The sequence below is a fragment of the Hypomesus nipponensis genome, chromosome 19, assembly GCF_054491055.1.
Source record: "Hypomesus nipponensis isolate SF chromosome 19, ASM5449105v1, whole genome shotgun sequence".
Lineage (NCBI taxonomy): Eukaryota > Metazoa > Chordata > Actinopteri > Osmeriformes > Osmeridae > Hypomesus > Hypomesus nipponensis.
The window spans coordinates 11,599,730-11,627,407 of NC_140379.1; the positions used below are offsets into that span (position 1 = coordinate 11,599,730).

At 41.9% G+C, this 27,678-nt stretch overlaps 1 protein-coding gene across 1 annotated transcript in view; it reads left to right on the plus strand.

Annotated features, from left to right (window-relative positions):
* myo9aa (myosin IXAa) overlaps positions 1–27,678 on the plus strand; it is a 76,315-nt gene that overhangs the window by 11,267 nt on the left and 37,370 nt on the right. Inside the window, 4 exon segments of the mRNA XM_084681852.1 lie at positions 3,877–4,847; positions 26,194–26,288; positions 26,542–26,604; positions 27,220–27,319. Of these exon segments, the coding sequence (XP_084537978.1) occupies positions 3,960–4,847; positions 26,194–26,288; positions 26,542–26,604; positions 27,220–27,319 (1,146 nt within the window). The 5' untranslated portion in view covers positions 3,877–3,959.

Genomic DNA, 27,678 nt, shown 5'->3' on the forward strand with positions numbered 1-27,678 from the left:
CTTTATAAGAAACATCCTCCACAAACTCTGAAACATGATTGTTAGTGTCCTGCTTTCTTCCCTCTTTGAAGCTCAGAACAGACGGTGTTACTGTACCATAAGCTGCATTCCTGCGTACTCATGTTTACATTTGTTTAGAAGTAATAATGTCTAATTTACATTAATTGTAGATAGTCTGTTTTAGAGTGCAGTCATTTTGATTTTTGCTGACCCAAATTACTCCATAACCCCCTGTTTCCAGTAGGGTTGTGTAACTCTGGATGTCTGTGAATTGTACCACTTGACAAGATTACAGCTACTAGTGAGCTACAATCATTCCAGGTTCTCCAGGTTCACTGTGAGTGTATTTCCCTGTGTGCATCTATCTATGCTATGCAGCACATATGTTGACTAACTATTCTAGAGGGCTCCAAGCACACACCTTCTACCTCATTGAACACATAACTTAGGTAGCAGAATAATAAACGGTTACCTGTGCTTCTATCTCTTTCTTTCTCTCCCCCTCTCCTTCCAAACTATGTCTCACTCCCTCCCTACAAGCCTCCTATCCCATGACCATCTCCACCCAAGGTGGCCAAGATAATCAGTGTCTACAACGCAGGCTTGCCGTTGAATGAACTTTTAGTTATGCAAGTCAAGTTAGTTAGTCACTAGCTCCCATTTTCATGTAGGCCCCCAAACAATACGAGACAGGATGTCACATTTTTCTATGCGTCTTTTTCAAAGAATCCTACCTCCTCTAACACCAGTTAATGGAAAATCAAAATAATTCAGTCTTAGATTACAGTCTAGTGGGTTCCTGTCCCTCAAGTGTTCCTTGCTTTTTTTATGTGCTGCAGTAATGTATTTTATGTCCAAAGTGCAATTTCCTCTCAGACTTGCGCTGTAATTGTTTGAGACCTGTTTCTGAGAGGCAGCGGAGCCATTAGCCATCCACAGACATACACTCACACAAAAGCAGGTTTGGGCAATACGGCATATTAGGATGCAAACACAAACTATTGTAATCTATAAAAATAACAAGCTATGACATTTGGAACTGTTAGGGCCCGGTTTGTGGGTCAAAAAGAAGCAAATCAAATTTGATCCGTCAAGAGGTTGAATCATGTAATTCACTCCCCCCATTTGCTTCTTTTGTGTCAACATCCAGTGATATTTTGGAGGTATTTTTCTATATTTTCCGTCTGCATGTCTGTTCTCAGATTTTCCTCCAGACTGAAGTAACGACAAATCTTACATCAAACTACCTGAATGTGTCCCAGTGCACTCAAAGAGAAAGGTCAAGTCCTAGAGTCCACTTTATCCAACCAGACCAGATTACCTGAACATAAATCTTAACCTTGACCCCATTACCAATTGTCTTAACCCCCTAAGCAAATTACTCTATATACTTTTGGCATTTATTTGAAATATGAAGTACATCCAACTAGGAGATGGTAATGGCAGAATACATAGCTAGAAACTAAGTTTTTTCTCCAAGTGATTACAAGATGATGTTCACCATTGATGGGAAGGGAAGGCCATGTTCCCACATAACTGATCAAATTACTCTATAGTGTATCTTAAAAGGTGAGGAAACCAAATCTGTGCCTGGATCAGCACTTACATGGACAAGGAGAGGTCAGTGGGCGTACTCTCGCTCTTTTTCCTCTCTTTCCAGCTCTTTTTCTTTCTCAAACTCTCCCTCCCCCACCCTTGCGCTCTCTGCTACTCTCTCTCTCTCTCTCACCCACCGTGTTCAGTCAGTGTGCCGTGTCACTTCCTTCGGGGCACTAACCCCATAGCTTATCTTCACCACGAGACCTTTTCTCCTTGTAAGAACGAAATCACACACAGAGAGACACACACACTCCTTAAACGGGATGACCTCATCCCTCAAACATTCACTCATTTTGTCTCTCTCTCGCTCTCTCGCTCTCGCTCTCTCACATGGTCTCTAGCTCTCTCTCTCTCTCTGCAAGGACACCTCGCAAAGCATGTAGCAAGATTGTCAAGTTTGTTTGCCATTCCGAGTAGATCATGGCTTCAGAATGTGATACAACAATGATCAGGTCTGTCCTTGGTCGGAAGGGCGTGCTAGACATGGTTAGGCTAAGTTCTGACACTTTGTAAATCCATGATAGCATTTAGACACTGCTGGGTGTACTTTTGTTCTTTTAAGCTAAAAGAACATATTACAGTATTTTGAGTAATGTCATTGCAAGGAGAAATGCCAGGATGATAATCGCTTTGCCTATTTGGTTTGCAAAGAAATTGCAAATATATTCTACTGGATGTTGAAAGTTAATGTTGGCGACTGATGGACACACTTGGTGGAAAATTAAGTGTTTTCAAGTCTTTGCCAGTGAACATTATTTTGATGTTAATTATTCACCATTTCATTCAGTAGAAAGAACAAGCATGATAGGCCAAGTGATTGCAAGGGGCCTCTTATTTCCCAGGGGAAACCATTAGCTGATTGTCCCAATGTGGTTAACAGAGGGGCCAGCATGGCCTAGCCACATGCAGCACAACCTTAAATCTCCCCCTATCCTTTAAGCAGTGCATTGACCATCTGCCCTGTTGTCCGCCAAGCCCAATCCTCACCACTCAGCCTACTAATACCATAGTGTGTGTGTGTGTGTGTGATCCACCCTTATGCAATTTAGTGAAGAGGACTGTGTGAGGAGAGATTGCTGATATGAGTAGGTTGTGTGTTTATGTTTACACATAAATAATGTCAGTTGGCAACATGGTTACATTGGCCTTAAACATGGTGGGGGGTGGGTTAATATTTGCTTCCTGGTAATGGGCATGAAGGCACAAAGCATTCAATTTGGACCCAGCTAGAACCTGCTGCACTACAATTTGCACACCTTTCTTTTAAAATGCTGCCTGGCTTCTGAGTTAAAGTACCATGAAGGCTACATGTATTTGTACTAGGTTAGAAAATAGTAGTACAAGCTTTGTTTTAAACAACATTAATATCACAGTCAATTTGATAGATTATGTTTATAAAACCCCTTTAAAGAAACTATGGACTTCATATGAATTTGTTAAAATTACTACATTGAAAATCCCCCTTTTTACCCCTTGTACACAAGGTATAATCCACCTTTGAAAGGCAAGTTGTGGATTTTGTCTGGGAAATGCCACTATTGACGTCTCAGTTGGCTTGAACAGACACAGAAACCTGTTTTTGTAAGATCCACCTGAATAACATGGCCCCAGTCCAACAGCTGTTTGTGTGACTTGGACAGAGAATGCAACTGATATGTTTTTGACCCATTTGATTCATTCATATCAGAATATATTGTACAAAACTGCATTCTCTATCCACTGTAACGATACTTTGTGAGAGTTTACGCACGTGTCTTAACAAGTGGTTACATTTCAAATTACATTCATGCAAGTGACATTTTCAAGTGACAACAGGACAGAAGCTTTTTTGTCACCCGCTCCCTAATAATCTCTTCGGCCAACACTGACCCCATGATGGCCCTCTGCTGTGTATTAAGAGGGGGCTTGTGAATAGTGTGATTGTGTATTCAGGATGGCAGCTGCTGGTCTTGGCGTTGGGATGAGTTGCTGTGCTGTGTATGCGGATGGTAATCCCATAGATCCAGATGACTTATCCCCTTTTATATTATCCTTCCTCTTCATGAGTGTGCATGCAGGGGCCTCTGACAAAATAATTTGGTGCTTTCAAAGATTATATAACAGGCACACTGTCACTTTGTGCAAAATCCCATAAATATGCTGTCTCAGGAAGTTGTATTTGTGTTTCAGCTTAGATAGATGATTAGGTTGTGTCGTGAATAGTGGTTGTTTGGTCAAGGAATACTCAAGCCAAGATTAATCATCTTATGCATTGGTCTCTTCCTTCTCTCTCTGCAGTGATGTCTTGATGCGGTCATTCGTTCAGCCCAGCGAAGGACGTGCGAGTACTAGGTGCTGCTAATGGGAACTCCTGCTTCGCCATGAGTGCTCGTGATGGCGGCGGCGGCGGAATTGGCGGCGTGGGTACCCTTGGCAGGAGGCGGCGCTTCGAGGACTCGGAGTTCACTGTGCGCATCTACCCAGGCACCTTGGCGGAGGGCACCATCTACTGCCCTGTCAGCGCCCGCAAGACCACCACGGCAGCCGAGGCCATCGAGCGTGTGATTGAGCGTCTCCGCCTGGACCGCACCAAATGCTATGTGCTTGCCGAGGTGAAAGAATTTGGTGGCGAGGAATGGATCCTCAACCCTACCGACTGCCCCGTCCAGCGGATGATGCTCTGGCCCCGCGTAGCACTGGAGCAACGCTCTTTTTCGGGTGGTGAGGACTATCGCTTCCTGTTACGCCAGAAGAACCTGGACGGCTCCATCCACTACGGCGGCAGCCTCCAGATGTGGCTGCGGGTGACGGAGGAGCGCCGCTGCATGGTGGAGCGTGGCTTGCTACCCCAACCGGAACCGCAAGGCGACCATGCCGACCTGTGCCGCCTGCCGGAGCTCAACGAGCGTTCGCTGCTGGACAACCTGCGCTCGCGCTTTCGCCAGGAGAAGATCTACACCTACGTGGGGAGCATCCTCATCGTCATTAACCCTTTCCAGTTCCTGCCCATCTACAATCCTAAATATGTAAAGATGTACGACAACCATGCACTGGGAGAGATGGAACCACACATTTACGCGGTGGCGGACGTTGCATACCACGCTATGCTTCAGAGACGAAGCAACCAGTGTATCGTAATATCAGGCGAAAGTGGGTCTGGAAAGACCCAGAGCACCAACTTCCTGATTCATCACCTAACCGCCCTTAGCCAGAAAGGATTTGCTAGCGGCGTGGAGCAGATCATTCTCGGAGCAGGACCTGTTCTGGAGGTAAGGATATTGGTTTTGTGGAGGGAATTCTTCTAGGAAAGCTAGAGAATTTAGGTATTGTATTCTGGAGGCTTTAGTAGCAAGTGTGAATTGTGGAATAAACTGTAGAAGGGCTCCAAATTGTGCCAGTAAAGGTTCAATAATTAACATAGTAATATTGTCATTATGAGGAGACAAGATATTGCTTGGTTCTAAGTGTCTATTATCTTCTCTATTGGATTGGGTTGGATGTCTTACACATTTCCCAAGGAATTTGGAAAGTTCCCTCAGATTATTTCACTGCTATCTGTAGTCGCAAATGCAATAAATACAGTGATGTGCTCGGTTAGATATCTGACTGCTGCTACTGTGTTCAACCTGGATTGTTGTTATAGGGGGGATGAGCTGTGTTTTGGACTCGGCTGTCCTGTAACATTAGTTATGCAATGGTGCTTAGCCACAGCTGCCCCCACTGAGAGCTGCAGTTGCTCCTCACAGGCCGTTATGACAGTTCGAGTTCATCTGTGCTGCGATTACAATGTACACAGGATCTTTTTTCCCCTGTGCATAACACCTTCAGAATGGTTACAGTTGAATCCCTGTAGTGTTTTTCCTTTGTTTTTGTACAAACGATTGGATTGGAAAGGCAGCAATGAATTTAATTATAGTAGTAGGTGCAGGACTGAGAAGGTGGCAGATAGTTTGGGATGGATGACTCATCTAGCCAGACAAGTTGTACGGAGCAATGTTTGTTGTGTTTTGTTTGTGTTGACAGTTTGTCCTTCACAGAGAGGTTGTATGAACAATAAGTTCTGTAGGTTATTTCAGGGCATTCCGTCCCCCATTTCAAAACATTCCAATCATACCATGTGGACGAAGAGATACCTGAACTTGTCACTGGCGAGAGACTCTTAAAAGACAAACATCCTGTGTTACTGTACCTCTCTTCAAGTCGACCAAAAATCTGAACATGCTTGCATAATACCCAGCAACTACAGGTACAGCATTGTAATAAGATTCTAAAATCCTTTCTGAGATTTGAAAAATACTGGCACACACGTATTACTTAATCCTCTTCTGGTCAGCTGACACAGAACAATTTTATAGTAATATAGTCCTGTCATTAAAATGAGTGAGAGCCCAATTCTTCATTTAGGCTTGATTTTTTTATTTTTTATTTCTGCCAACTTTATATTTTTATGGGTTGTTAAGCATTTAACTTGTCCACGTAGCTAATTAAACAGTGATGTGAAAGGGTAAAATGACATGACTTATTGGTGGGGGGGGATATTTAGCAATCTAGACTTGAATAAAATGGCAGCGGACCTAGGCTGTGTTTTGTTGTTAACTATACTTCAAGAGTTTACATTACAGTTTCATTGAACATGGGCGTGTGCAAAGCAATGCATAGCTGCATTCTTTCTGGCATTCCTGTTTGAGGAATTCAGACTGGCACCAGTCATGTTGATACCACAAGGAAGTAAACTACTGGCCTTCCAAATGTTGATTTATAATAGTTTGAATCCTAATTGAAGAGTTTTGAAATGTTTATTCCCAGGCCACAAAAATGTCTTCAAAATAAGTCAGCTGTCTAAAGTGTCACATGACAAATTACTAAAGCTTCCTCTATGGCGTAGCCCATATAACATTCTTCACACCTTAACGTTTAACCATTCGGGTGCCTGTCGCTGTAGCTAATGTGTAAGCACTGTGGGGTTGATCTCCAACGGAAGAGCAGCTCCTTGAACTGTTTGCACAGTGAGATTGTGCTACTGGGTGGTGGTGATCAATGCAAGGCAAGAGTTGAGCCTGAGTTTAGGATAGGAACTGGCTGTAATAAGTACCATCCGTATCTGACTGAACAAAACTTGAACTTGTCTACTCCGACTGGGGTCACTGGTCTCAATATTTGAGTTGTTGAAACAAAAAAAAGATCATTTACGGAAAGAAAATTGCGTACAACTTGATGTGCTGTTGATCCTTCAGTGACTTGTATTTTTCGAATCGTAAATACATAAATCCCTCTGCCTTTTACACATCTTTAGATGAAACTTGTAGGACTGCTGTCAAAAGTTATATAAAGTCTCTTACACCTTTCTCCCTTTTAGTGCTTTAATGCCACTTTCCCACTATTCAATGTAGGGCTGAAGGGTTATGTCTTTCAGATCCTAATGCTAACCAGATACCTTCATGCTAACTAGATTTTCAAGTTCCATCCACCTCTGAGATGAGTAAGCATATTGTTCTGCTTGACAGAAGTGCCCTTATGTAAGCAAGTGGTTTGACAAGTATTTCTCTTGGTACACACCAAGTGAGCTCATTTGCTAAAATGCACACTAAGGAATGGCCACATTCATGTTATTATGTTATCTATTTTATCCAAGCTGTGAGGATGAAGGCATGTTTCTAGACTGACTATAAAGTGACATTTTTACTTGAGATAAACATAAGCTAGATAAATGCCATAGCAGTTTCGTACTTTAGCATTAAATTATTGTAAGTAAACTAAAAAAAGATTGACATGTTCCATTTTCCCACAAGTGAAATGGCAACATTTGCAAAGTTGAATGTTGCATGGTTAGTTGGGAAGACGGCTCACCCTGGGCTAATTCTTGTCAGATAGACTATATGTTATTGTTTGATGGAGGATATTACCGACTGCCTTTTTGTTTGGTTGGACTTCTGCCAAAACCCTGGTTAACTGCTAGGTTCTGACAAGCCCTGTCGCTTATTAAGTAAATGAGGACTGAAACTGCTAGCAGGTATGTCTGTAGTAACAACTTAGAATAGATTTAATGTTTTTGGTGGTGTGTGGCCATCTTTCAAAGCTTAATGGAGATGACTTGACCATCTTATCTCCCATATGAACGTGTAGTGACTTGCCTGTATAAAGACAATCTGAATGAAAATAAAAGATGTATGTTACTGGGTGGGGAACAAAACTATGTAATCATATACTGCATGTCTGGAACTAATATAGCTTACATTATTCCTGTCACTAATGGTCTCCTGATATGGAAGAACTTTATGTTAAACTGCATAACTATTCAACGTTTGAATTCGAGACAGAAACAGTAACTCCCTGTAAATCTTTTTAACCTTATGTTGTTTTGTTTTTTGTTTTTTAAACGGTACTATCACTGAGCACTAAATAGCCTGTAAAGTCAGTCTAATTGATTAGTCATAGAAGGAATGTTCTTTTTTCTCTGTACTGTATATTGGCAATAACCATATTGTACAATGACTATTTGTATTCCTACGAGAGAGGAAAGGAGGTTCACCCTCTGTCAACTATTGACCATAACATTTCATATCTGAGTCCTTTTCCTCTTTGAGTTCCAGTTGTCCAACACTCCCCATCAGTAATAATAGCCTAGTTCAGGAAACAGTGCATCCTCTTTCTTTGAGATAACTAACATGTTTGCCAAATGCCACATACAGCCTAATACTTTGCCCCACTCGCTATTTTTAGTCAACCTGCCACGTCCTTGCAGAGAGTAGTCTTGACAGATTGATAAGTGTTGAAAATGCTCCTTGTCCAGTGTTCAGAGAAGAAGGCTGGCCCTTTTTCAGATTTTGGAGATGGGGGGGGGGGGTGCAGATAGGAGTCTTTTTAATCTTCTTTTTTGGGAGATAGACAGTCCCTGGAGGCCATGTAACTACCACTCATGGTTCGTATCCAGGTGTCAGCCGGTTAAAGAGCTTTTGGTTTGCAGGTGTTCACTCACATTCAGGATGAATGGGAGCCACAGTTGTGGGAGAGCTTCCAAACAGGTTTGAGACCAAAGTGTAGATTTTGTTAGGCTAGACTGAAGATGAACACCATATGAAGCAAGAACCTTAGTATAACAACTATTTTAACAAATGAAAATAGGTGATCCGTAATTGTAGACTATCCTGTATGGATGAATAATAAGGCTGTCTCAATACCACACATTTACAGTTGAAGTTAGTCTTGACCCACGTACAGCTATAGAATGACCAAGAAACACCCAAAAGTCACCAACTCATGTCAACACACTCATTGACGTACACACTCAATTGGTCTGTGCCCACACACACATTAATAGACACGCCACACATATCAAACCTCTATGCATGCTGGGTGCCTTAAATGAACCATGACACTATACATGATGAGCTGTGCTGGGCTATCACAGTAAGGTGGAGGACAAAGACTAGTGTACTAATTGTTGTCGACAACCTCTCTTGCCCAGTGTGTATGTGCGTAGAGGGTGTTTTCCATTATGTCCGAATCTTTCGACCAATCATTGGTCCAAAGAAACACTCCCAGAGTGAGTCAGCTCAGGTCAGCAGCTTCCATCAAAGCTCTCCTTTGGATGGTTGGAACACATGCATTCACATGCATTTGCACACAGTCCTCAAACATGTCTTTCTCTCTCTTTCTCATCCATACATAACAGCTTCTCACTCCCACCCAAGTCCCCCTGAACTGCCATAATTAGCAGGACCCCCCCCCCCCCCCACACACACACACACACACACTCCATCAGGGCAGGCTTAGCAAAGACGTAAGGGATTTACTGTTCACTGCAAGTGTCGTTTTACGTCCTCCTGGCCCCAAAAATAGACAAAACCCAATAAGAATTGATTGATGTATGCCCTTAGTCAGACCTTTGTCACTTGACAAGGACAGAGTTTGAACCTCCTTAGCCAGTGCGTGGCATGTCCACTCATTATAATCATGTTGGCCCGGCCAGACAATCGGCTCCAGGAAGTGAATGAGCTAATGTCCCTGATTCAATCCCCCTCTTGCCCTAATACGGAGATAATGAAAAAAATGGGAGATTATAAAATGCTTAATATTAGCCCGGCAGAAAATGTGTCCACCTTGTTCTAATGACAGTGGTATAGATATAATTTGCAGAAAACAATTGCTTGAATCTATTGTAGACAGTTAGTCATTCATGCTCCTCAAGGTTTCTTCTCTTCTATTCTCATCTTGACACAAAATAAATTATCAATGGTTTGACATTTTTTACTTCTGCTTGGTACCATACTCTGCAAGATGTGAAAGGCTGGTCACACTTGATCCTGTCATTAAATAGACCTTGAAAATACGAATCCTGACCTCATCAAGACACAGCTTTTCAGGCCAAAACAGTTACGGTGTTGAATTGCTACTTATATGAATATCCTATGCCATAACCTGAATGCTTATTTTTCATCACATTTGGAAGAAGATTTTAAGGGCTTTAGCATCATATCCAACACATGACTCTGTGTTAGCTAGCAAGTGAACCCACCAAACAAACACTGACACCTCTTCTGAACACAATTCCCCCAAATGGAAAATGGACGCTGTGTGCTGTACGGTACCAATCTTGCCCACCCATTCCCTAGTGAAATACTGGACAGACTCCTGCTGTTTCTTTTCAAGCCTCCCATTTCCTTATCTCCTCCCCGTGGTGCCAAGCAATTTTTTTCCCTCATAGACATAGCACTGGAACCTTGCAGAAGGTTTGTACCACCACACTAGCAAAAAAACAGGGAGGCTAGCGTGCAGTACAAACTGTTCCTAGATTAACATGCTGAACTAACAAATGGCTTCTTAGACCATCACTTTATTTTGGCCTCATTTATTGGGTAGGAACGCGGGACTCAAGATCAGAGTTCACCCCTGTATTTGACAAAACATAAGGTCAGAGTAAATGACTTTTGGGGGAGCTTTCATGTGTTCTATCCACTCCCTCATTGGGGGGTTAAAGGGAAGGAAGCCTTGGAAAAGAAAGCATCTAAAAACACCCCTCAAACATCCTGTCTCCTTGCAAGTGGGGGTTATGAATTTGGCCAAGCAGGGATGCAAAATAGATTATGTAATTTTGAAAACTACGTCTGATCAGCCTAAAAACATCTGAACATGGTTGTTTAAGACAGTTAATCATTATATCGATTGTAGCTAGTACAATAATATTCAAAAAATAGAACTGCTGTCGGGTCGCAGTCTCTGGTCAACACCTCGCTGGCTGGTGTGTGTGTGTGTGTGTGTGTGTGAGGCTGGGCTTCTGTCTCAGTGCTGCACCAATTCAATAGTCTGTAGCAGATGCTGTGGCCAGTGGCAGCCTAACAATGTGTCTGTGTGGATCCCCCCAACATGCTCTTTATTTAAGCTGAGGCACGTGAGAGTCCTCAGATGCCTTGTCAGCATTACGCATGCACACATGAACGTATGCTTACACTCTCACACACAAACTCAGCAACAGGCACCTGCCCTCAGAATGGACCAGCTGCGCCACTGCCCTCACTACACCTGCAGCTTTGTCACTGGAACAGATAGAAATAGAATGGGTAGAACATACTTGATTGTTTGCCATGTAGACAGCCAAACACGATGTCGACTTTTGCTCAGTGTCTATGCCTGTTTGCAGTACACATGAATGTTGAGCCTACGTCCTATTGTGAGGGATCTACCTCGCTAGGCTGTCTCTGCTATTGCCAATGAGTTATACTGACTGCATGAATGGAAAAAGGTCTATTTTGTATCTATTTGCTATGGCTTTGTTAATTGTTTTTCATTTTGTATGATTTGTTAAAATCATTCATTTGTTTCCATTTTAAATGCCCTCCAGCTTCAGTGAACTAAAGGAAAACATGGCCCTTTTTTATTTATTGTTTACTGTACTTTACACACACACGCACGCACACACACACACACACACACACACAAAGTGTGTTCCCTTCCCCTATGGCCTTGACTCCATGTCCAACTGCAGCTTGCCAGATATTGTTATTCCCCCCTCATCCCTCTCCTGCAAGTCTCTTCTTTCCTTCCTGCCTGTGTCAAGAGGTGGGTGTGCAAGCCCTTTGCCAACTCTCACTCGGTGTTCTTCTCCCTTCTAATCTCCTTCCTCAGCAGACATAAAGGGTTTGGGGGTTGTGTTGTAATGTTTGTAGTTTTAAGTAAGCCATCTTGCAAGTCATCTGTAGGATTCAATTCACTCCAAAGTGAAGTTTGAAAAAGCCATCACTCCTGAACCTTTTATTATAGACCCCTACGTCTAGACTATTGACCTGACTACTTCAACATGCTTTTATGGCTGCTTTTGCTTTGAAGTTCTATGTGGGATGTGGAAGAGGAGTAGACTACGAGCCTTCCAATACTCACTGGGTTGTCTGGTCGTAACAGGATATTGTGTATTCCTTGCATACCTGTTTTATTGAGCACATGCTGCTGTTTTGCATGTCCTTATGTCTAATTAAGACCCCAACATATTGAAAGTTTCAATTTGACACATTACAAATATACATTTTACAAGAAAAAAGGCCTTAAAGAAACAGTGCCTTCTCAATGTCATTTCTACCTCCCAGTGTTTGTTCGGACATCTGAACTGGGCCTCACTGACTCAGCCCAGTAAGAGGATAAGTGTCACCACCATACTAAGAATAAAGCGCTTGTCCCTCTTGGAATGTTGCTGGCGGTGTAGTAAACGACTTATTAACTGTCCATAACAATGACTGGAGAGAGTCACTGTAGTGGTTTTGTTGGGAACGGTCCGGAAATACGGTTCCAGTCTTTTACAGCCTAGTTGCTGTCTACCAGATGTAGACTACCTCTTTTGATTATGGCTATTGGCGTAATTCACATTGTACCAAATATCCAAATATAATCATTTAAATGATTTCAAATGTAAGCTATTTTAAAGTTTTTACTTATTTTTATAAAAATGTCTGAATGGTTAGCCCATAGTTCTATTTGTGTTGGTGCACTTAGAAAGCTGTGGGCTAATCAGATTAGTCACTGACCTCAGAATGGTACTCAATCACAAGGGAGAACCAAGGGACTGAGTTCATTCACTCTTTGCTTGACTACCACTGTGATTAAATTGGTAGAAGTCTAACTATGGGAAAAACATCTTTTCATTACTTATCCACTAAACAACAGATAATTTGCTTATTTTATTTTTAACAGCCAGACTCTTTGAAGATAATATATTTAGTTTTGCATTTAGTGACTACATTCATCTGCAAAAAATAATTGGGGCATTGACATTTGTGCAAGCAGTTGGCATGAGATTGAATGGAGTTGCACTGTTTGTGTCTCAGTGCCAAGTAATGGGATTGACCTCCTTTTTCCTGGTTAGCCTCAGCATTAGCCTCAGTGTGCTAAGTCACCCTCCATAGTAATGTATGTTGCATAGCTTAGTACTTCAACCTAGTGTTCACCAGCCAATGCTTGACATGTGGTCTACTTTGGTGTGTATTGCAAGATCACCTGTTCTGGCTTTACATCAATATACCCTGTTGGGTGACAAGATCTCTAAAAACACACCCTTGTAGTGTTATCTCAAAGAATTAATGTCAGTAACAGTGGAGGCCGGGTATCACATTCAGGCAGACACTATAAATGCCCGTGTCGTATTTTCCTCCATAAAGGGTGAATCATTATCCTGTAATCTCCACTTCAGAGACATTTTACAAATGATGTGCTTGGAAGCAGTCACCACTAACTAAACAGGAGCTTGAACTAGTGGTAGTATCGAGTCTGGTGAAGTATGTTTGCTGGGTAAATATTCTGCTCAGATTAAGGGATGGGAAGCACTCCAAAGTAAATCCTGCTTGTGAAAAATAGAGAAACTGAAGGCGGAGGGCCAAGTGGTCTTTCTTCACCACGGTTTGTCGAAGGCTTTGCAAACACAGCACTGATGAAACTGATGAACTTCAAAACAGGTGATATGGATCTTCTTTAGTGAATCTAAAGTGAATCTTTAGAAAATCTCCACTAAGTAGCTATGTTCCAGTTGAACCAGTACAAAAGGGATGAACTAATGCAGTCCAGTTTAGTATTGACAGGCTTCTTAAGACAGCACTCACTGGCTGTGAGTCAGCTGCTTCCCGGATGAAAAAGGTTTACTGACTTTTGGCAATTTCTTATCACACTTTCTCTTGGGCTCAGTCAAATGATTGTTCCTGAGTTATAGGTCGAGCCCTATAAAGATAAGATCTACTCCAAAGCTACTGTAACACAAGTCCATCTTCACATGATGCAGTTAATAGTATCTCATTGAAGGATTTCAGAAGAAGTCTCCATACAGCCATTTTCTATGAAAGGTACTGAACGTTGGAAAAGCTAGGCAACCTTGCGAACACAATAGCATTCATTGTTCCACAGTCTCAGTTGGATGCTCTAAGCTCGCTCACTGCAGGTTTCCACTTCAGAATTTTGACCTCCTGACTTGCGGTTCTTTGCGTAAGATTCTTCCCAAAAGTATGAGTTATCACAAACATGAATGTTAAAATGAGACACAGGTGCAGACAAAAAGCATTGACACGGTAAAACAATTTTTTTTGGCATACAGACAAGATGCCTATTTGGAAATACATCTGCTAATCTCCCTTTCAGACTGTGTTTGTGAACATCCGCCCATCCTCCTAGTGCTGTTTCAGCTACTTCCCACCACAACTGCTGCTTCAGTGGTCTAGAACATAAAGGAGGAACTCCATCCCAGAATGCACTTAGCCTGGTGAAGTTGTGTGTGGGACAGTGGAGGCCCCAACCCAGCCTTGGCTAACAGTTACTGATCTACAATAACAATTAGCCGTTGCAGAGTTCACTGAGTAGAATGCTGGCCCCTCTCAAATATGTGAGAAAAGGAAGGTTGACATTGCCTAAGCTAAGGAATCTCAGTATGTCCTCTGCTGCTTAGCCAATAGCAGTTGTCTAACAAAGCCCCAACATTGTCAGGTGGTAACGCTTTTATGTTTCACATGAATGTTTTTGATGTGTGTCATAGAAATATTTTATAAATCTGGGCAACAGATGTTGGAATCGTGCGACAGTTAACATTTGAGTGTGAGAAAGGGAAAACAAATGCTGGTCAAAAGGTATTGACTTGACCTGGAAGTAAGTGGGGTTTTGCAATATTTTGGGCTAAAGCATCTTAGGGACTGAAGTTTGTTTTTTGCTAATTGTTTATAGAGACAGTATAGTCTTTCTTTCTGTCACATGCTCACACACATTCATACATGCATAGCCTACGTACTGTCATTCTCTCTCTTTCTCTGACTCCTACATTCCATCTCTCTATATGGCCACCAGATTGAGGAAGTTCCTTTTGCCAATGGCTGCATTTCCTCTCCTTCCGCTTGAATCTGGGCTGGCTCTCTCTCTCTGTCTTCCCCATTTCTGCCACAGCAAGTCTTAAGTCTGGCAGCCCCTGCATTGTTTTAGCGGCATCCTCATTGGAGCAACTCTGCTTAGTTTAGCGTGTCTGAGTGGGAGCAGACTTGTGAAAAGGCAGGAAATGGCAGAAACAGTAAGCCATCGTAAGAAATGTTGCAAGTTTTCGGCGTCACTTCACATACAAGTTGTGGTGCATGGTCTGAATAGCCTACACACATACCCACACAGACAAACACAACGTGAACTTAGACAGATGGATAAGGCTTTCTCCACTAGATCTGTCAACACTGCATAAATTCTTCTGGAGATTCCTCTGCACATGGGAGACTAGTCCAGATACAAATAATTTGTACACCAGCACAGTCATGGCCTGGCTTTTCTCCTGTTGTCTTTGACCTTCTCTGAGTATAAACCTTCTCACAAGATGACATTTCCTCATCACAGCCAATATTCATATATCTCTCAAATCGTTGAAACACCTTTTAGTGAACACCTAGCTGGGTTCTATGTCAGTTTTTATTTCTTGTTATGTCTGGGTGTCATGCTCTCTGTGGTTTTAGCTATGGACCCTGATTTTTGGACACGTTCAGGCCGTAACCATTTGTATCTGGAAGATAGCATCATGTCTGAACATCTTTAATGGTTAAATTCCTTCAGAACTTAATTTAGGCCCAAGCATAACTTGGTCTCTTCAACCCTGTCTCTTACTATAAAACCTTTGTTGGCCCTGTTCCTGCTTACATTACTAAATCCTGCTCAGTTAGCAAAGATCTACTGTAAGTACAGGGAGAACAACGCACATCGAAGTTGGAAGCTAAGTGGCGTTGAGATATCCCATATTGACACAGCCTTGGGAGCAAGTAGGCTTCAATGTTTGCTTTAAAAGATTGTGTGTCTTTTTGTCTAATACTATTTGCGGAAGTGCAGATCATGTTTGTGTCTTAAATTCCTCCCTCTTCACACTTCCGCCACAACGAAAAGGATAGGTCAGCATTGGCCCCAGTAGGATTGGACTGCAGATGTAATACCTTGACAACTTGGCTCAGGATTCCTGTGCCCAGAATCATGTTTATTTTGAAAGAGATTGTGCCATCAGAGGAGGGCTTATTTTACATATAGCAGCAAAATAATGGCCATATGTTTATAGTTTATGTAACAAAATAAACAATAAAATGTTATATTATCTCTTTGGAAAAGGTTATGTACTCAATTAATGATCGAATAGTCAATTTCTGAGAAAAATGAGGACTCATCTCTTTTGGCAACTCAGATAAGCAAATAGAGAAAGCATGATTCACTGAAGCCAGTTCCTAAGGAGCATACATGGAATCCAGTTTTCGACACTGTACACGTTTCTGCAAATAGACAACTGAATCAAACTTCAGACTTTTAATATTCAAAACTCACAATCCACAACTGGAAATTGACATCATCTCCCTCCCCCACCACCCCCCCCCCCCCCATCACCCATCCCTTTTAAAACCGCTCAGAATATGCAAAAACACTTCACTTTTGAGTGGAAAGTGCCAATATAAACCAGATGTCCATAAGCTGACATCAGACCATGGCCTTTCTAGTTCCAGGCCCACGCCCTCTCGGTTCCAGATGGTTTGCTGCCCACTGTCTGTCACTCAGAGGCTGCGGCGGCTAGAGCTAGATTTGAGCTTTTCACTCTAGATGTCTATCTCCTTTGGGACTGATCACACTGGAGGAACACTCATTACATAATAAGGATTCTCTGAGTCTGTTTCTCTTCCAGCTTAGCTGGAAAAGCAATCAGAGATACTGCCAATATAGACCCTCTGTACTCTCAGCACAATTTGCACACACACACACACATAGTGGCAGTGATTTTGTTTCCCTCCCTGCTGTTATGTTTTTTAGTCATTGTGCTCCATTGCCCTTTTTCTTACCCCTATGCATGTGGTTGTGTGTGTGCACAGTTGACTTTAATGTGTCCAGCCCTGGTACTATCCTCTACTCTTAGACAACCACAGCAGCCAAAAAACTCTCAGTACATACAAACACACGCAAGCACCTATAAAGTATGTATTCCATGTCCAGATCCTGGAATATGGTGTGTTGGTGAAGCTGAAGGCTATGCAGTTGGCCAGAGGTCAAAGCCTGAGGGCCACAGCCGGCAGGCCACACTCAGATCATAGTTTGACCTCCATAGAACAGCACGACTTCGTCAGTTTGTAATTCATCAATATCACTATTAACCCCCCATAACCCCATAAATAGGCCTGCCCCATGGCAATGACAATTTTTGACAACTTTGAGGCAAACTCTAAGCACATCGTAAGATGACAAAATGCCAATGTAGACATGGGTAATACATGATTGTATTACCAGATTTTTCCCTTGTCTGAGACAAACAGTGCACTGTTTTTCTCTTGAGAATCCAGTACTTGGCTTGCCCATAGCTTACAACCACACCCATGTCTACAGTGCTGCAGTGTGTTGGAATAGATTCAGGCGTGTGCAGTGCTGTGTAGACTGGTCCGTGGAGGGATCAATAACAGTAATGGCAGCTGCCCAGTGTTTCTCACTGTTGGTTGCATGGGTCGCTCCTCCCCCTGAGGCAAGGTGAGGCACCAATGCAGTCACTCAGCTGTCGAATATCAGTAAAAGGCTTTCTGTTGTTTCGTAGTCTTTGAATATGTGGCACTATCCTCCGATAACTGACCCTCCAAAAACTCACAGAGAATATTCGAATACAAGATTGATGACGATTGATGACGTAATTGTTTCCTGTGACTACACTGTGTAGCCTTGTTATATGTATCGGGGCATGATTTTGGAAGGCAACAAAGCAAAAGGCATCATGGGTCTCTGCAATACATTAGGCCTGTTCCATAGGGCTGCTTTCACTGCAGAACAGCCTGGTCAGAGACCCAGCCACAGAGAAGCAGACTGGGAAGCAAGCCCTGCCTTTCAGGAAGACTGCCCATCAGGAGGCCTACATCTGCAAAACGCAACACGGGCCTAGCCCCGGGCACTCTGCCAAGGCTCAACCCACCACACACACACACGTGCATGCATACACTTTGGCTCACTCTCTGTCACACAGACACGTAGGCTCTCATTCGCTCTTTTCCTCGTGCACACACACACACAGATTGCAGTTGACCAAGAAGAGATAACAAAGCTCAAGCTAAGTCAACTGCAGAAATGTTGAGATGTCAAAGGACATCACTTGATCTGTCATGGAACTGTACAAAATCACGGCAATGGTCTGTATAGATCTACTGTAATAATTGCAGTGAATCAGATGTGCTTCATACTTAAGGAATGGCATCATGTCTTCCAATAAAAACAAATTCACTCAACATCACTGTTTCTCTGTTAACGTTTGCAATTTTTAGTTCAGTATTTAATAAGTGGATCAAAAGTTCATTCAGTATCTAATGCATTTGACCAGGAACAGTTCCATTGGCAGTGACAAACTCTAACCTTTGTAATATTACAATTTAACACATACATCCGTATCTTCCCTCCCTCTCCCTCAAGTGCTGATATCAGATCTTTTTCAAGCCGCGGTCAGTTATATGGTCGTTTGGCTGAACAATTGGGTCTTGTTTCACTTGCGGTTGGTGGAATGACTCAGAACTCGAAGGCTCTGTCTGTGGGCGAGTGGAAGGAATGGCTAGCATCATGAGATGGTGATGCATCAAAGCTTTTTTTTCTTGAAGCCTTCCATTTTTAACGCTTCTTATGGTGTTGACTGCACCAGAAATGTGGTAGGAGGTCAGCAGTCAAGTGTGGTCTAGGGCAGATACAAGTCTCTAGGGTAGACATTGAAATTGACACAAGGTGCGGTCAGGGAAGGACTTTCATATTCTTGCTCATGGTTTCCTTCTTATTGTTAGCTTAATGATTCACCTGAAGGGGTTCTAAGCCTTGGAGTTGTAAATGACTGGTGGGATGACGTTTTATGTCCTTTTTAGTTTGAGACCAATGGGTACCAACTTCTGTAGTTAGCAGTTGTCATGCTTGGTCATCTACAGGATTGTCATTTAAGTTAAGATACATGCTCGATTAATGTCTTGGGCAACAAATAGACTCGTAGTATACACTTATTTAGGTTAAGTTGTCTGACCAATGATTTTTTTGGATACCCTTGTTTTCTTTTTTTAAAGTAGTTAAAAGGCAATTTAATACCAGTCTTCTGGAAACAGAGCGCATGCACAGAGGAAAACATTGATAATTCAAATATATGGGTTAGGAAACTCCTACCCCCATTTTTTAAATTTTCATTTTGAGTTAGACTTTCTTTTTGCTAGGAAAAGGACTACAAGCTACAGTCAATGTTACTCCCTCTGTTCTTAGCTGTTAGCTCAACTAAGCTAACAAGCTGCTGAAAGCAGGCTTGTTTCTTGCTCTCAAAAGCACCCATAGTGTTGTTACAAGACTGTTTCAAGGAGGGTTAAAGATGTATTAGCAGGGTGCATGGCTTTACATGACCAGATAGCCCAGGGTAATCTGCTTAGCACTCATGTGCAAAGTGATGGCTGTCATCTGATTACAGGTAAACAAACTGTGCTGCAACAGAGGATTTGCTGAGGATGTTTGTTTTTTGAAAAGGTTTTGCCGCAATAGAAAAAAATACTTCTGGAAAAAATATCAGCTTTAAGAGTCACTAAGTGAAGTAAAAATAATCAGTTGTTGAGCTTCTGTCAGTCCCTCGTTCCCTCATTACCACAGAGAAACACAGCTCTGTTGTTTACCTCTGTAGGAAAGTTGGTGCCCAAATAAGGAACTTCTGCATTCTGCTCAACACCCCAACCACCTTTGTTTGGGCCAATTATATTCCGCCATGCCTCGCTCATCATTTTGTTTGTCATGGATGCCATGCTAAATTACGCAAGCAGAGTATTTAACTGTATTACCATAGAGGAAACTGCTTTCAATGGCTTGGATGTGCAGGGCTTCAAAAGGAATGGGAAGATAACCCTAACCCACACACACACACAAAACATTAAACACACACACACATAAGAAAACAAACACTTAGATAAGTCAGTCAAAAGTTCAGTTAGGATTTGAGTGGGTGGTGTAGAGGTTGCTGCATAAAATTTACATTTAGTCATTTAGCAAATACTTTTATCCAAAGCGACTTACAAGAAAGAGCTTTACAAAAGGTGCATAGGTCAATGATCATAAACAACGAGAACAATGTGGGTAGCCAAAACATTAAGCATACATTGTGAAAAGCAAATAAGAGCCAATGGGTAGAACCAGAAGAGCATGTAGTTAAACAAATTACAATCAAACAACATGATCCTCGAAAGTACTAGAGTGTACCTGGAGGAAAGCAAGCAACAATGATCTAATTCACAGCGAGTACAAGTAGTTAAATCAGTTACAACTAACCAACAAGTGCATAAAACAGCAAAACCAGGGACTTCAGAGATTATTCAATCAGTGCCAGGATACGTCCTAAAAGCTGAAAGCCACCCTATGGCCCGGCGGTCTGTTTCAAATGAATGTGTCAAGAATGGTCCTACACAGAGATAAACTCTGGGTTACAATGGTAAAGCTTTGGTAAGGTTCTAAATGATAGATGATTTCCGAAGATTGGTTTTATGCATTTTTTTGTATTCTGAGTGTAATGTATTGTATTTATATATAACTATATCCTGCATTTTATTTCTTCAGTGCCAAATCCCCATCTTATTTTGTGTTCTGGTAAAACAAAACTCCCAGTTCTCCTTTGCATCAAAGAGTCTAGGTCTAACGTGTAGATTGACAGAGATGAGTTCCTACCCCATAGAAGGTTTAGAGGTACTTGTTTCCCATTTCACCACCTCTTTATTGGATGCTTCCAGTTGCCTTGACACGTCGCCACCCGTTCCATGCTTGTGGCCACACACATTCGCCCAGCCCAGCCCAGCCCATGCATCAGAAGGGCTAAATTTAGCTTTGTTATACAGAGAGACAACCTCTAACGTATACACTCATCTTCACAATTGTGCACAAGCCCTTGCAGGCCTGCAGGTACAGTACACTTATTTGTCCATACACACACACACGGGACATCTATTTCAATGCGCATGCACAGACACACACACCGGCCCCTCCCCTTAAGCATCTGCGGCAGATTTTGTGTACTGTCAGTACAGTAAACATCCCCTGCTTTCAGCAACAATCGCTCACGGGGGAATTCTACTCCAGCAGGGAAACATCAAAACAAAGATGACTAACCTTCAATTTAGGCCTGGCATCCCCCCACCCCAGCACTGCACCTGCTTACATAGAATCCAGTCTTATTTCAGTTCAGTTTGGCTCATGGGTAGTAAAGAAAGCTACAATGTTACATTGAATCAGCCTTCTTTATGAAGCCTTAATCACTTCCCTTTCAGTTGTGCACAATATAGGCCTAAAATATTCTGAATTGTATACAGTAAATGTTAATTGGTATTACTGTGTAAGCACACCTCTCCAGGAAAACACAATTTAATATAAAATGAAGATGATAGTAGACCTGTCCATGAAGGGGCATAACCTTGTAACGGCCATACATCAGTGCACTCAAACTTCACCATTCTAGAGTTGTACTGTACTGTCCTCATCACCCACATTGTCGATGTCTGGCAACGTCACCACACTGGTACCCTTCTGACTACATATAAGCTGGTCTGGATGAGCTGGTAACAGAATGACGCTATGCCTCAATATACATGAATAACTTGATGTTGATTAGTATGTTTTTGGTGAGATGGAGAATCTGTGAAGAGATCAGAAGATCACAAACCCACAGGGCTCCATTTCAATGAAGGACTGATTGGTAACATAATGTTGCTGATTTACTAGAGAAAGAAAAGTCACAACCAAACCACATGCACAGCTACAGTATGAAGGAGGAATGTAGCCATTTTCTGCTCTGCCTTCCTTAATTCCAGGAGGCTTACATTAAATTAAAGATGTAGGCTCTGATGGCCGTTTGGTCCATGAGAAACAAGCCTGAGAATGACTTTCCTGATGGTGTGCTGCCATCGCTGCCCCTGCTGCTAACATCTTTAACTCCTGAATAAACTACTGTTAGATCTGAGAATTTGATTAGACTCTGGTGCTGTATACAAGTTAAAAAGCAATGGGTCTCAATCCTGGTCTCAGCTTTCTCCCTTCCTCAGAGGACTGATACAGAGGAATAAAGAGGTCTGTCTATCACCTTTTAATGGTTATCCTCTTTCTCCGGCGGGCATACTGTAATTTCTCTTATCTCAGCTATAATCACTCAAACTATAACTTCACTCCTTTGTGAGTCATCATTTCATCACTCCTTGCTGTGTTTTTTTAGCAACGTTTATATTTTTTCGGAAAACAAAATATATTTGCCAACAACCCTTTCTTAGGGAGGAAGACAAAATGCAAAGAAATATTTTGAAAATGAAACTAAACCTACAAAAACAAATATTGCAGAGTGTAGAGATACAGTATAGATAGAGAATGTTGTAATTGTCACAACAGAAAGCTTTGAAGAACAGAATGGAAGTGGCTGCGGTGAAGGTATTTAGGGGCAGTGGTACTTTGCAGCAGCCAACTAATTAAGGGCATAGCACAGTCCCTCAGACTCTAGACATTCTTTGCTCATTGACATCACATCTGACCCTCGGGGTGTTGAGTTTGGGGGGTGGGGGTGGTATTCTCAGAACTGAGGAAGAGGCTCCGACAATAGGATCTTATGTGCTCCCACTCTAAAGAGTTTGATTGTTGAAACAGAGCCTTGTATTGGACCAGTGCTTGTGCAATGGCGCCTTTAGAATGTTCCGGCTGCTTCGAATAACATACTATCTATTATTAGAGGTTTGAGTCAAGTCGCAATTTCCTGCCTTGTTCAGACAATTACTGTATTTAGTGAGGATGTTTCACATGCAAATATCTTGCTCGTTAACAGTGGCCTTGTACCAGTGTTGGATGTGACACTTGCTACGTTGGGTTGGGATCTTGGCAACTTTACATTAAGGGGGGTAGCTCATCAGGTTAGTCTTTACCACTGAGCCTAAGGTCTTAACCCAGGTGACTGAGTTTGATTTCAGCCATCCCATGTCTAACAGTCTCTATTAATAAAACCCCAAAAGTTCCAGAAGGTCTTTACATTAAGGTTACATTCACTTAAAATAAGTGGATGTTGTAAAGGGGCAGTTGAAGTTTACCAAAGTGAGATCAATGGTAACATCCACTTACCACTGTAAGCCCTGCTTCCACCATACCAAGTTTCACCATAGTAATAACGTACCGCAAACTGTAATGAAGTGTAACTACAATGTTGTTACTAAAGCTGGTTCTATACGGCGTGTAATACGTGGTACTACAGATACTTTACTTTTAAAGTAAATGTGTATTGACCACATCACTGTATTACATGGACCACATAGACTACAAATAGTAAATAGTTTAATCAATTAAAGTTGTGTTGAACTTGTGAAAGTACTAGTTACCTCTCAAAATATTCAGCAGATAAAGGCTACTTGTCAGTAAGCTTTAATAGAGGTTGGTAGTGTCTAGAAATCCCAGGACCCTTGGCTCTCACTTTTAACATGACTCAAAATACCCAAGTGCACCCAACCACAATGACCGCAGCACCCAAGAGCTTGCCTCACATCAGGTTCAGGAACACAGAGTAACATGGTTAGCGCTTAGCTTCTGTAAAATACCACTTGCCCACACATGCAGGGGTATAATTGTGATACAAACCAAGTCCATTCACCCATGCTTTCATGCCATTGTGAAAGCCTCCCAAAACCACAGATTGTGGTAAAGTGAGTAGACCAAATGGTAGGCTTGTTAAATGGTGTGATTGTTCGTGGGATTTAGGTGAGTCATTCGCAGCCATAGAGATTTTTAACATTTCAAGACATTAGTCTTGAGAGAGAGAGATTCTGTAGATGGAACACTATTTTCTGCATCATCCATCTTATCAATCAAAGCATTATAAATCACTTAAAAACCTTAGTTGGTATCCTCTGGAAGCAAACAAGCTTGTCTGCAATGATCCGTCAACATTTTTTCAGACTCATTCTGAAAGAACAAATGTCAAGAAAAAGTAGAAAAACGCTGCTGGTGCTTCTTTAAACTCGAGAAGTCTCTTGCTTGTCCTTGTCCTCTCCTTTAGCTATATTACTCTACCTCTTAAATCATACAGGCAAGTAATTATGAAACAATTGGGAGAGGAAATTAACTAACCGTTGGCAGAATCATGCAGCCTGATAGAATTAAAACAACGTATTCTTCCTCAGCTCCCTTTTGTTCAGCAATACCCTTTACTGTAAATAAAAAGACACACAGAGGACACTACAACCAATAAACTGCACCAAAACTCTCCAGACCTTGGTTTGTTCTGGACTCTTGATACAGACACATCAGTGACACGAGAAGCAGACTGGTCCAGCGTTGACCTGTTTCCATGCCCAGAAGACATATCAGCTTTTTGCAGGGTACGGCCGGCTGCACATGCAGGCATTAGGTCATCATGTTTTTTTGAGTGGCAGAGCAGAGTAGATTAAGTGTACAAGTACAGCAGAACAAGAGTTCCTTCGGGAGTTGTCCCAGACAGAACTCCCTTGAACACACTGTTCGATTCAACCCATTTTAGACCCCCCCCCACCCCCCTTGCACTAATTATGTGTCTGCTATACAGTTATTGGACCACTCAACATTTAACTGTATGTTTATGCTTTAAGGTAGGGATGTTATGGGTGCTTTTGAAGTTTTCGATAAGGCTGCTCCACCAGTGGTGCCGCTTTACCAATGGCAGTGATTTATTTCCTCCTAGTGACTTGTTACATTAGAAATTCAATGTTGTGTCAGTCCCAATGCTTCGACAGACTTGTCTGTCTTGTGATTGTCTTGTCATTCTAACTTCATGGATGCACCTGTTTCTCAGAAGGCCCCAGTGTTCTGCACCCTGGAGGCTTGCCATTGTCTGACTTCCTAGCTTAATCTGATGAAGATTTAGTGCTGCAGATATGATGTGAGCCAAAATACTGATGTTTTAAGTCATAAAAGTGTCTAGCTTAACTATGGACAGTTTTACACAGACCAGGTGCATATACACACACTGTACGAGTCTCTCATATTTAATGACTCCAGATCTGTATTTCTGTAGTGATTCATGTGGAATGTCATTCTTTATGCCTAAACGTCATATAGCATGACCTGGAATGTACCTCTCTATAAGTGTGATTCCAGTTTGCTTCTGTGTTCTTAAATTAAATATGCAGGCTAGTGATGATAATTTATTTTTATTGGCTGGGACTCATTCTCCCCCAAAAAAAGGAAGTGGTGGCATGATGATTGGCTGTTTACATATGTGTCCTTTGTTATGGAGCTGGCTGGTTTGAGGTCTGAGGCTCACTGAATGATGAATTCTCTAAAACGGCTCTGTGCATTTCTCATGGGGTACATGGATTTCACATCATTCTTAATTTTATCATCTCGTCCCTTCCGGGCTCTGCATTATAAATGTATAATATATTCAATTTCTCAAATTACATTGACTTTGCAACTTTCTCCATGGTTGAACTTGTTGTGGGAGCAGAGTTTACATATTAATGTCTGCCTTCTAATAATTGGTCTGCTTATAGAACCAATGTGGTGTCGTTCAGTGTAGCTTAGAGTTCATTGCATTAGCCTAGCATCAAACTGACTGGTGATGGTGGAAGAGGGTGTTGGCCGGGCGGGTTCCGGACACGCACTGGGGCACCTCAAAGTGATTTGCCAAGGAATTTGTTTACTTGTGGCGTTGCTACAAATAACCATGGGGTTTATACAGGGCAAATAACTACTTCCCCTCCAGGCAGGCTTACAACACAAACACGCCAGAGGGAAAATACTGGACCTCTTATTAAAGCACACCACTACACATTTTCCACAAGTACACATGGATCACATTACTCACAGGGATGTTTTTACATTGGAGGTGTCTTGCTTAGCTGCATCATTTTTGGGCAATTTATCTAATTCTTGACTTACAGTGCTTTTGTGGTTTTTGTTCCAAAACCATGTTATGGTCCAGAGATGAGACTGCTTAAGGACAGGACTTGTATACTATTCACCTTGTTTTGAAACATGATTGATCATAACATTTGCTTGTATTTGAAATAATATCGAATTAAAAGACTTAAAACTTTGAAAGAACATACATTTTAGTATTGGTTTGTTGATCCGCGATACATTATAGTAAATGTTCTGATCACATTTGTGCTTGTCTCTTCTCCTTAGGCATTTGGGAATGCAAAGACTGCCCACAACAACAATTCAAGTCGTTTTGGCAAGTTCATTCAGGTCAACTACCAGGAGAGTGGCACAGTGCGAGGGTAAGTGGACCATCTTTAACCCATGTCTAATCAAACTGACCGTAGGTAATAGCCACAACTACTGGTTGTTGTTGTTGTTGTTTTGTGGATTGTATATTCCCTTTTGGTTTTCTCAGGTATTAACGTCTCATAGTTTAGGATTGTTTAGTTTGTGTCTTCCAAGCTCATAAATTCAAAGCACATCATGCAGCCAGCTTACTGTGATGTGGTGCCATCACACTCTGATTTGGTTGTCTGGTTTTGTGTGTTCCAGAGCTTACGTGGAGAAGTATCTTCTAGAGAAGTCCAGGCTGGTTTACCAGGAGCACAATGAACGGTAAGCAGCACCAAACATACAGAATAATATCACAAGGAGCCATTTTAAGGAGCTATTTTATTGTGAAAAAGCCATCCATTGTGATTCAAAAGAAACATATGGGAATGATTCAGCAACATGATATCCAGTCTGATATCCTTCTGGTGATATCCAGTCTGATATCCTTCTGGTGATATCCAGTCTGATATCCTTCCAGTCATGATATCCTTCTGGTGCACATGCTCACACTCAAAATATTCAAAGTCAATAGTAAAGGGTCAACTCAGTCATGACTATCTGGGCGTCCCCTTGCTGACTCCATGTGTAAACTTGTTGACATGTTAGTGTGGAATCTAGAAGTTATTATGTGCAGTCATGAAACAAAGAATTCTGAGTAATGCTGAAACTGATACTACAGTAAATGAATGGTTCCAACCTGTTAAAATAAGAAAATACTCAACCAGTTGAGAACCTATTTGCTCAGAAGTACAATAATAACTTCTCACAGTCCATGACAATTAGTCTACTGGTGGTAGATCTCAGCACATGATTGAGGTGTGTTTTTTCTTTATTTTCTTCCATTCATTTATTCCTTCCTTCCTGTATTCCTTTCTTTGTTCCCTTCCTTTTTTCCAGAAACTACCATGTGTTTTACTACCTGCTGGCAGGAGCAAGTGAGGAGGAAAGGACGGCATTTCACCTCAAGAAGCCTGAAGAATACCATTACCTCAATCAGGTAAGCATTCAGGCTGGTCAGCTCGACATCTTAAAGAGACTCGGACAAAGTCACCTGGAACAGAGAGACATCTGTCTGTCAGAAAGAGTCACCCAGGGGTGTGTGTGTTGTGTTTTCTGCATTGTATCTATTTGTATACAAGTGTGTGGGTCTGTTTCTCTGTCTCTGTGACACACTTATATTACATACATACACCCTTACATATATATGTAAGTATATCTCTCACTCTGTCTTGCTGTTTGTCTCTATCGCTCTCTCTCTCACCTCCCCCTCTCCGAAAACCGGAAAGAGAGGAAAGCAAAGCGCAGAGAAAACGCATTCCATTGTTGGTGCCTTTCAGCAGCTCCCCTAGTCTCTCA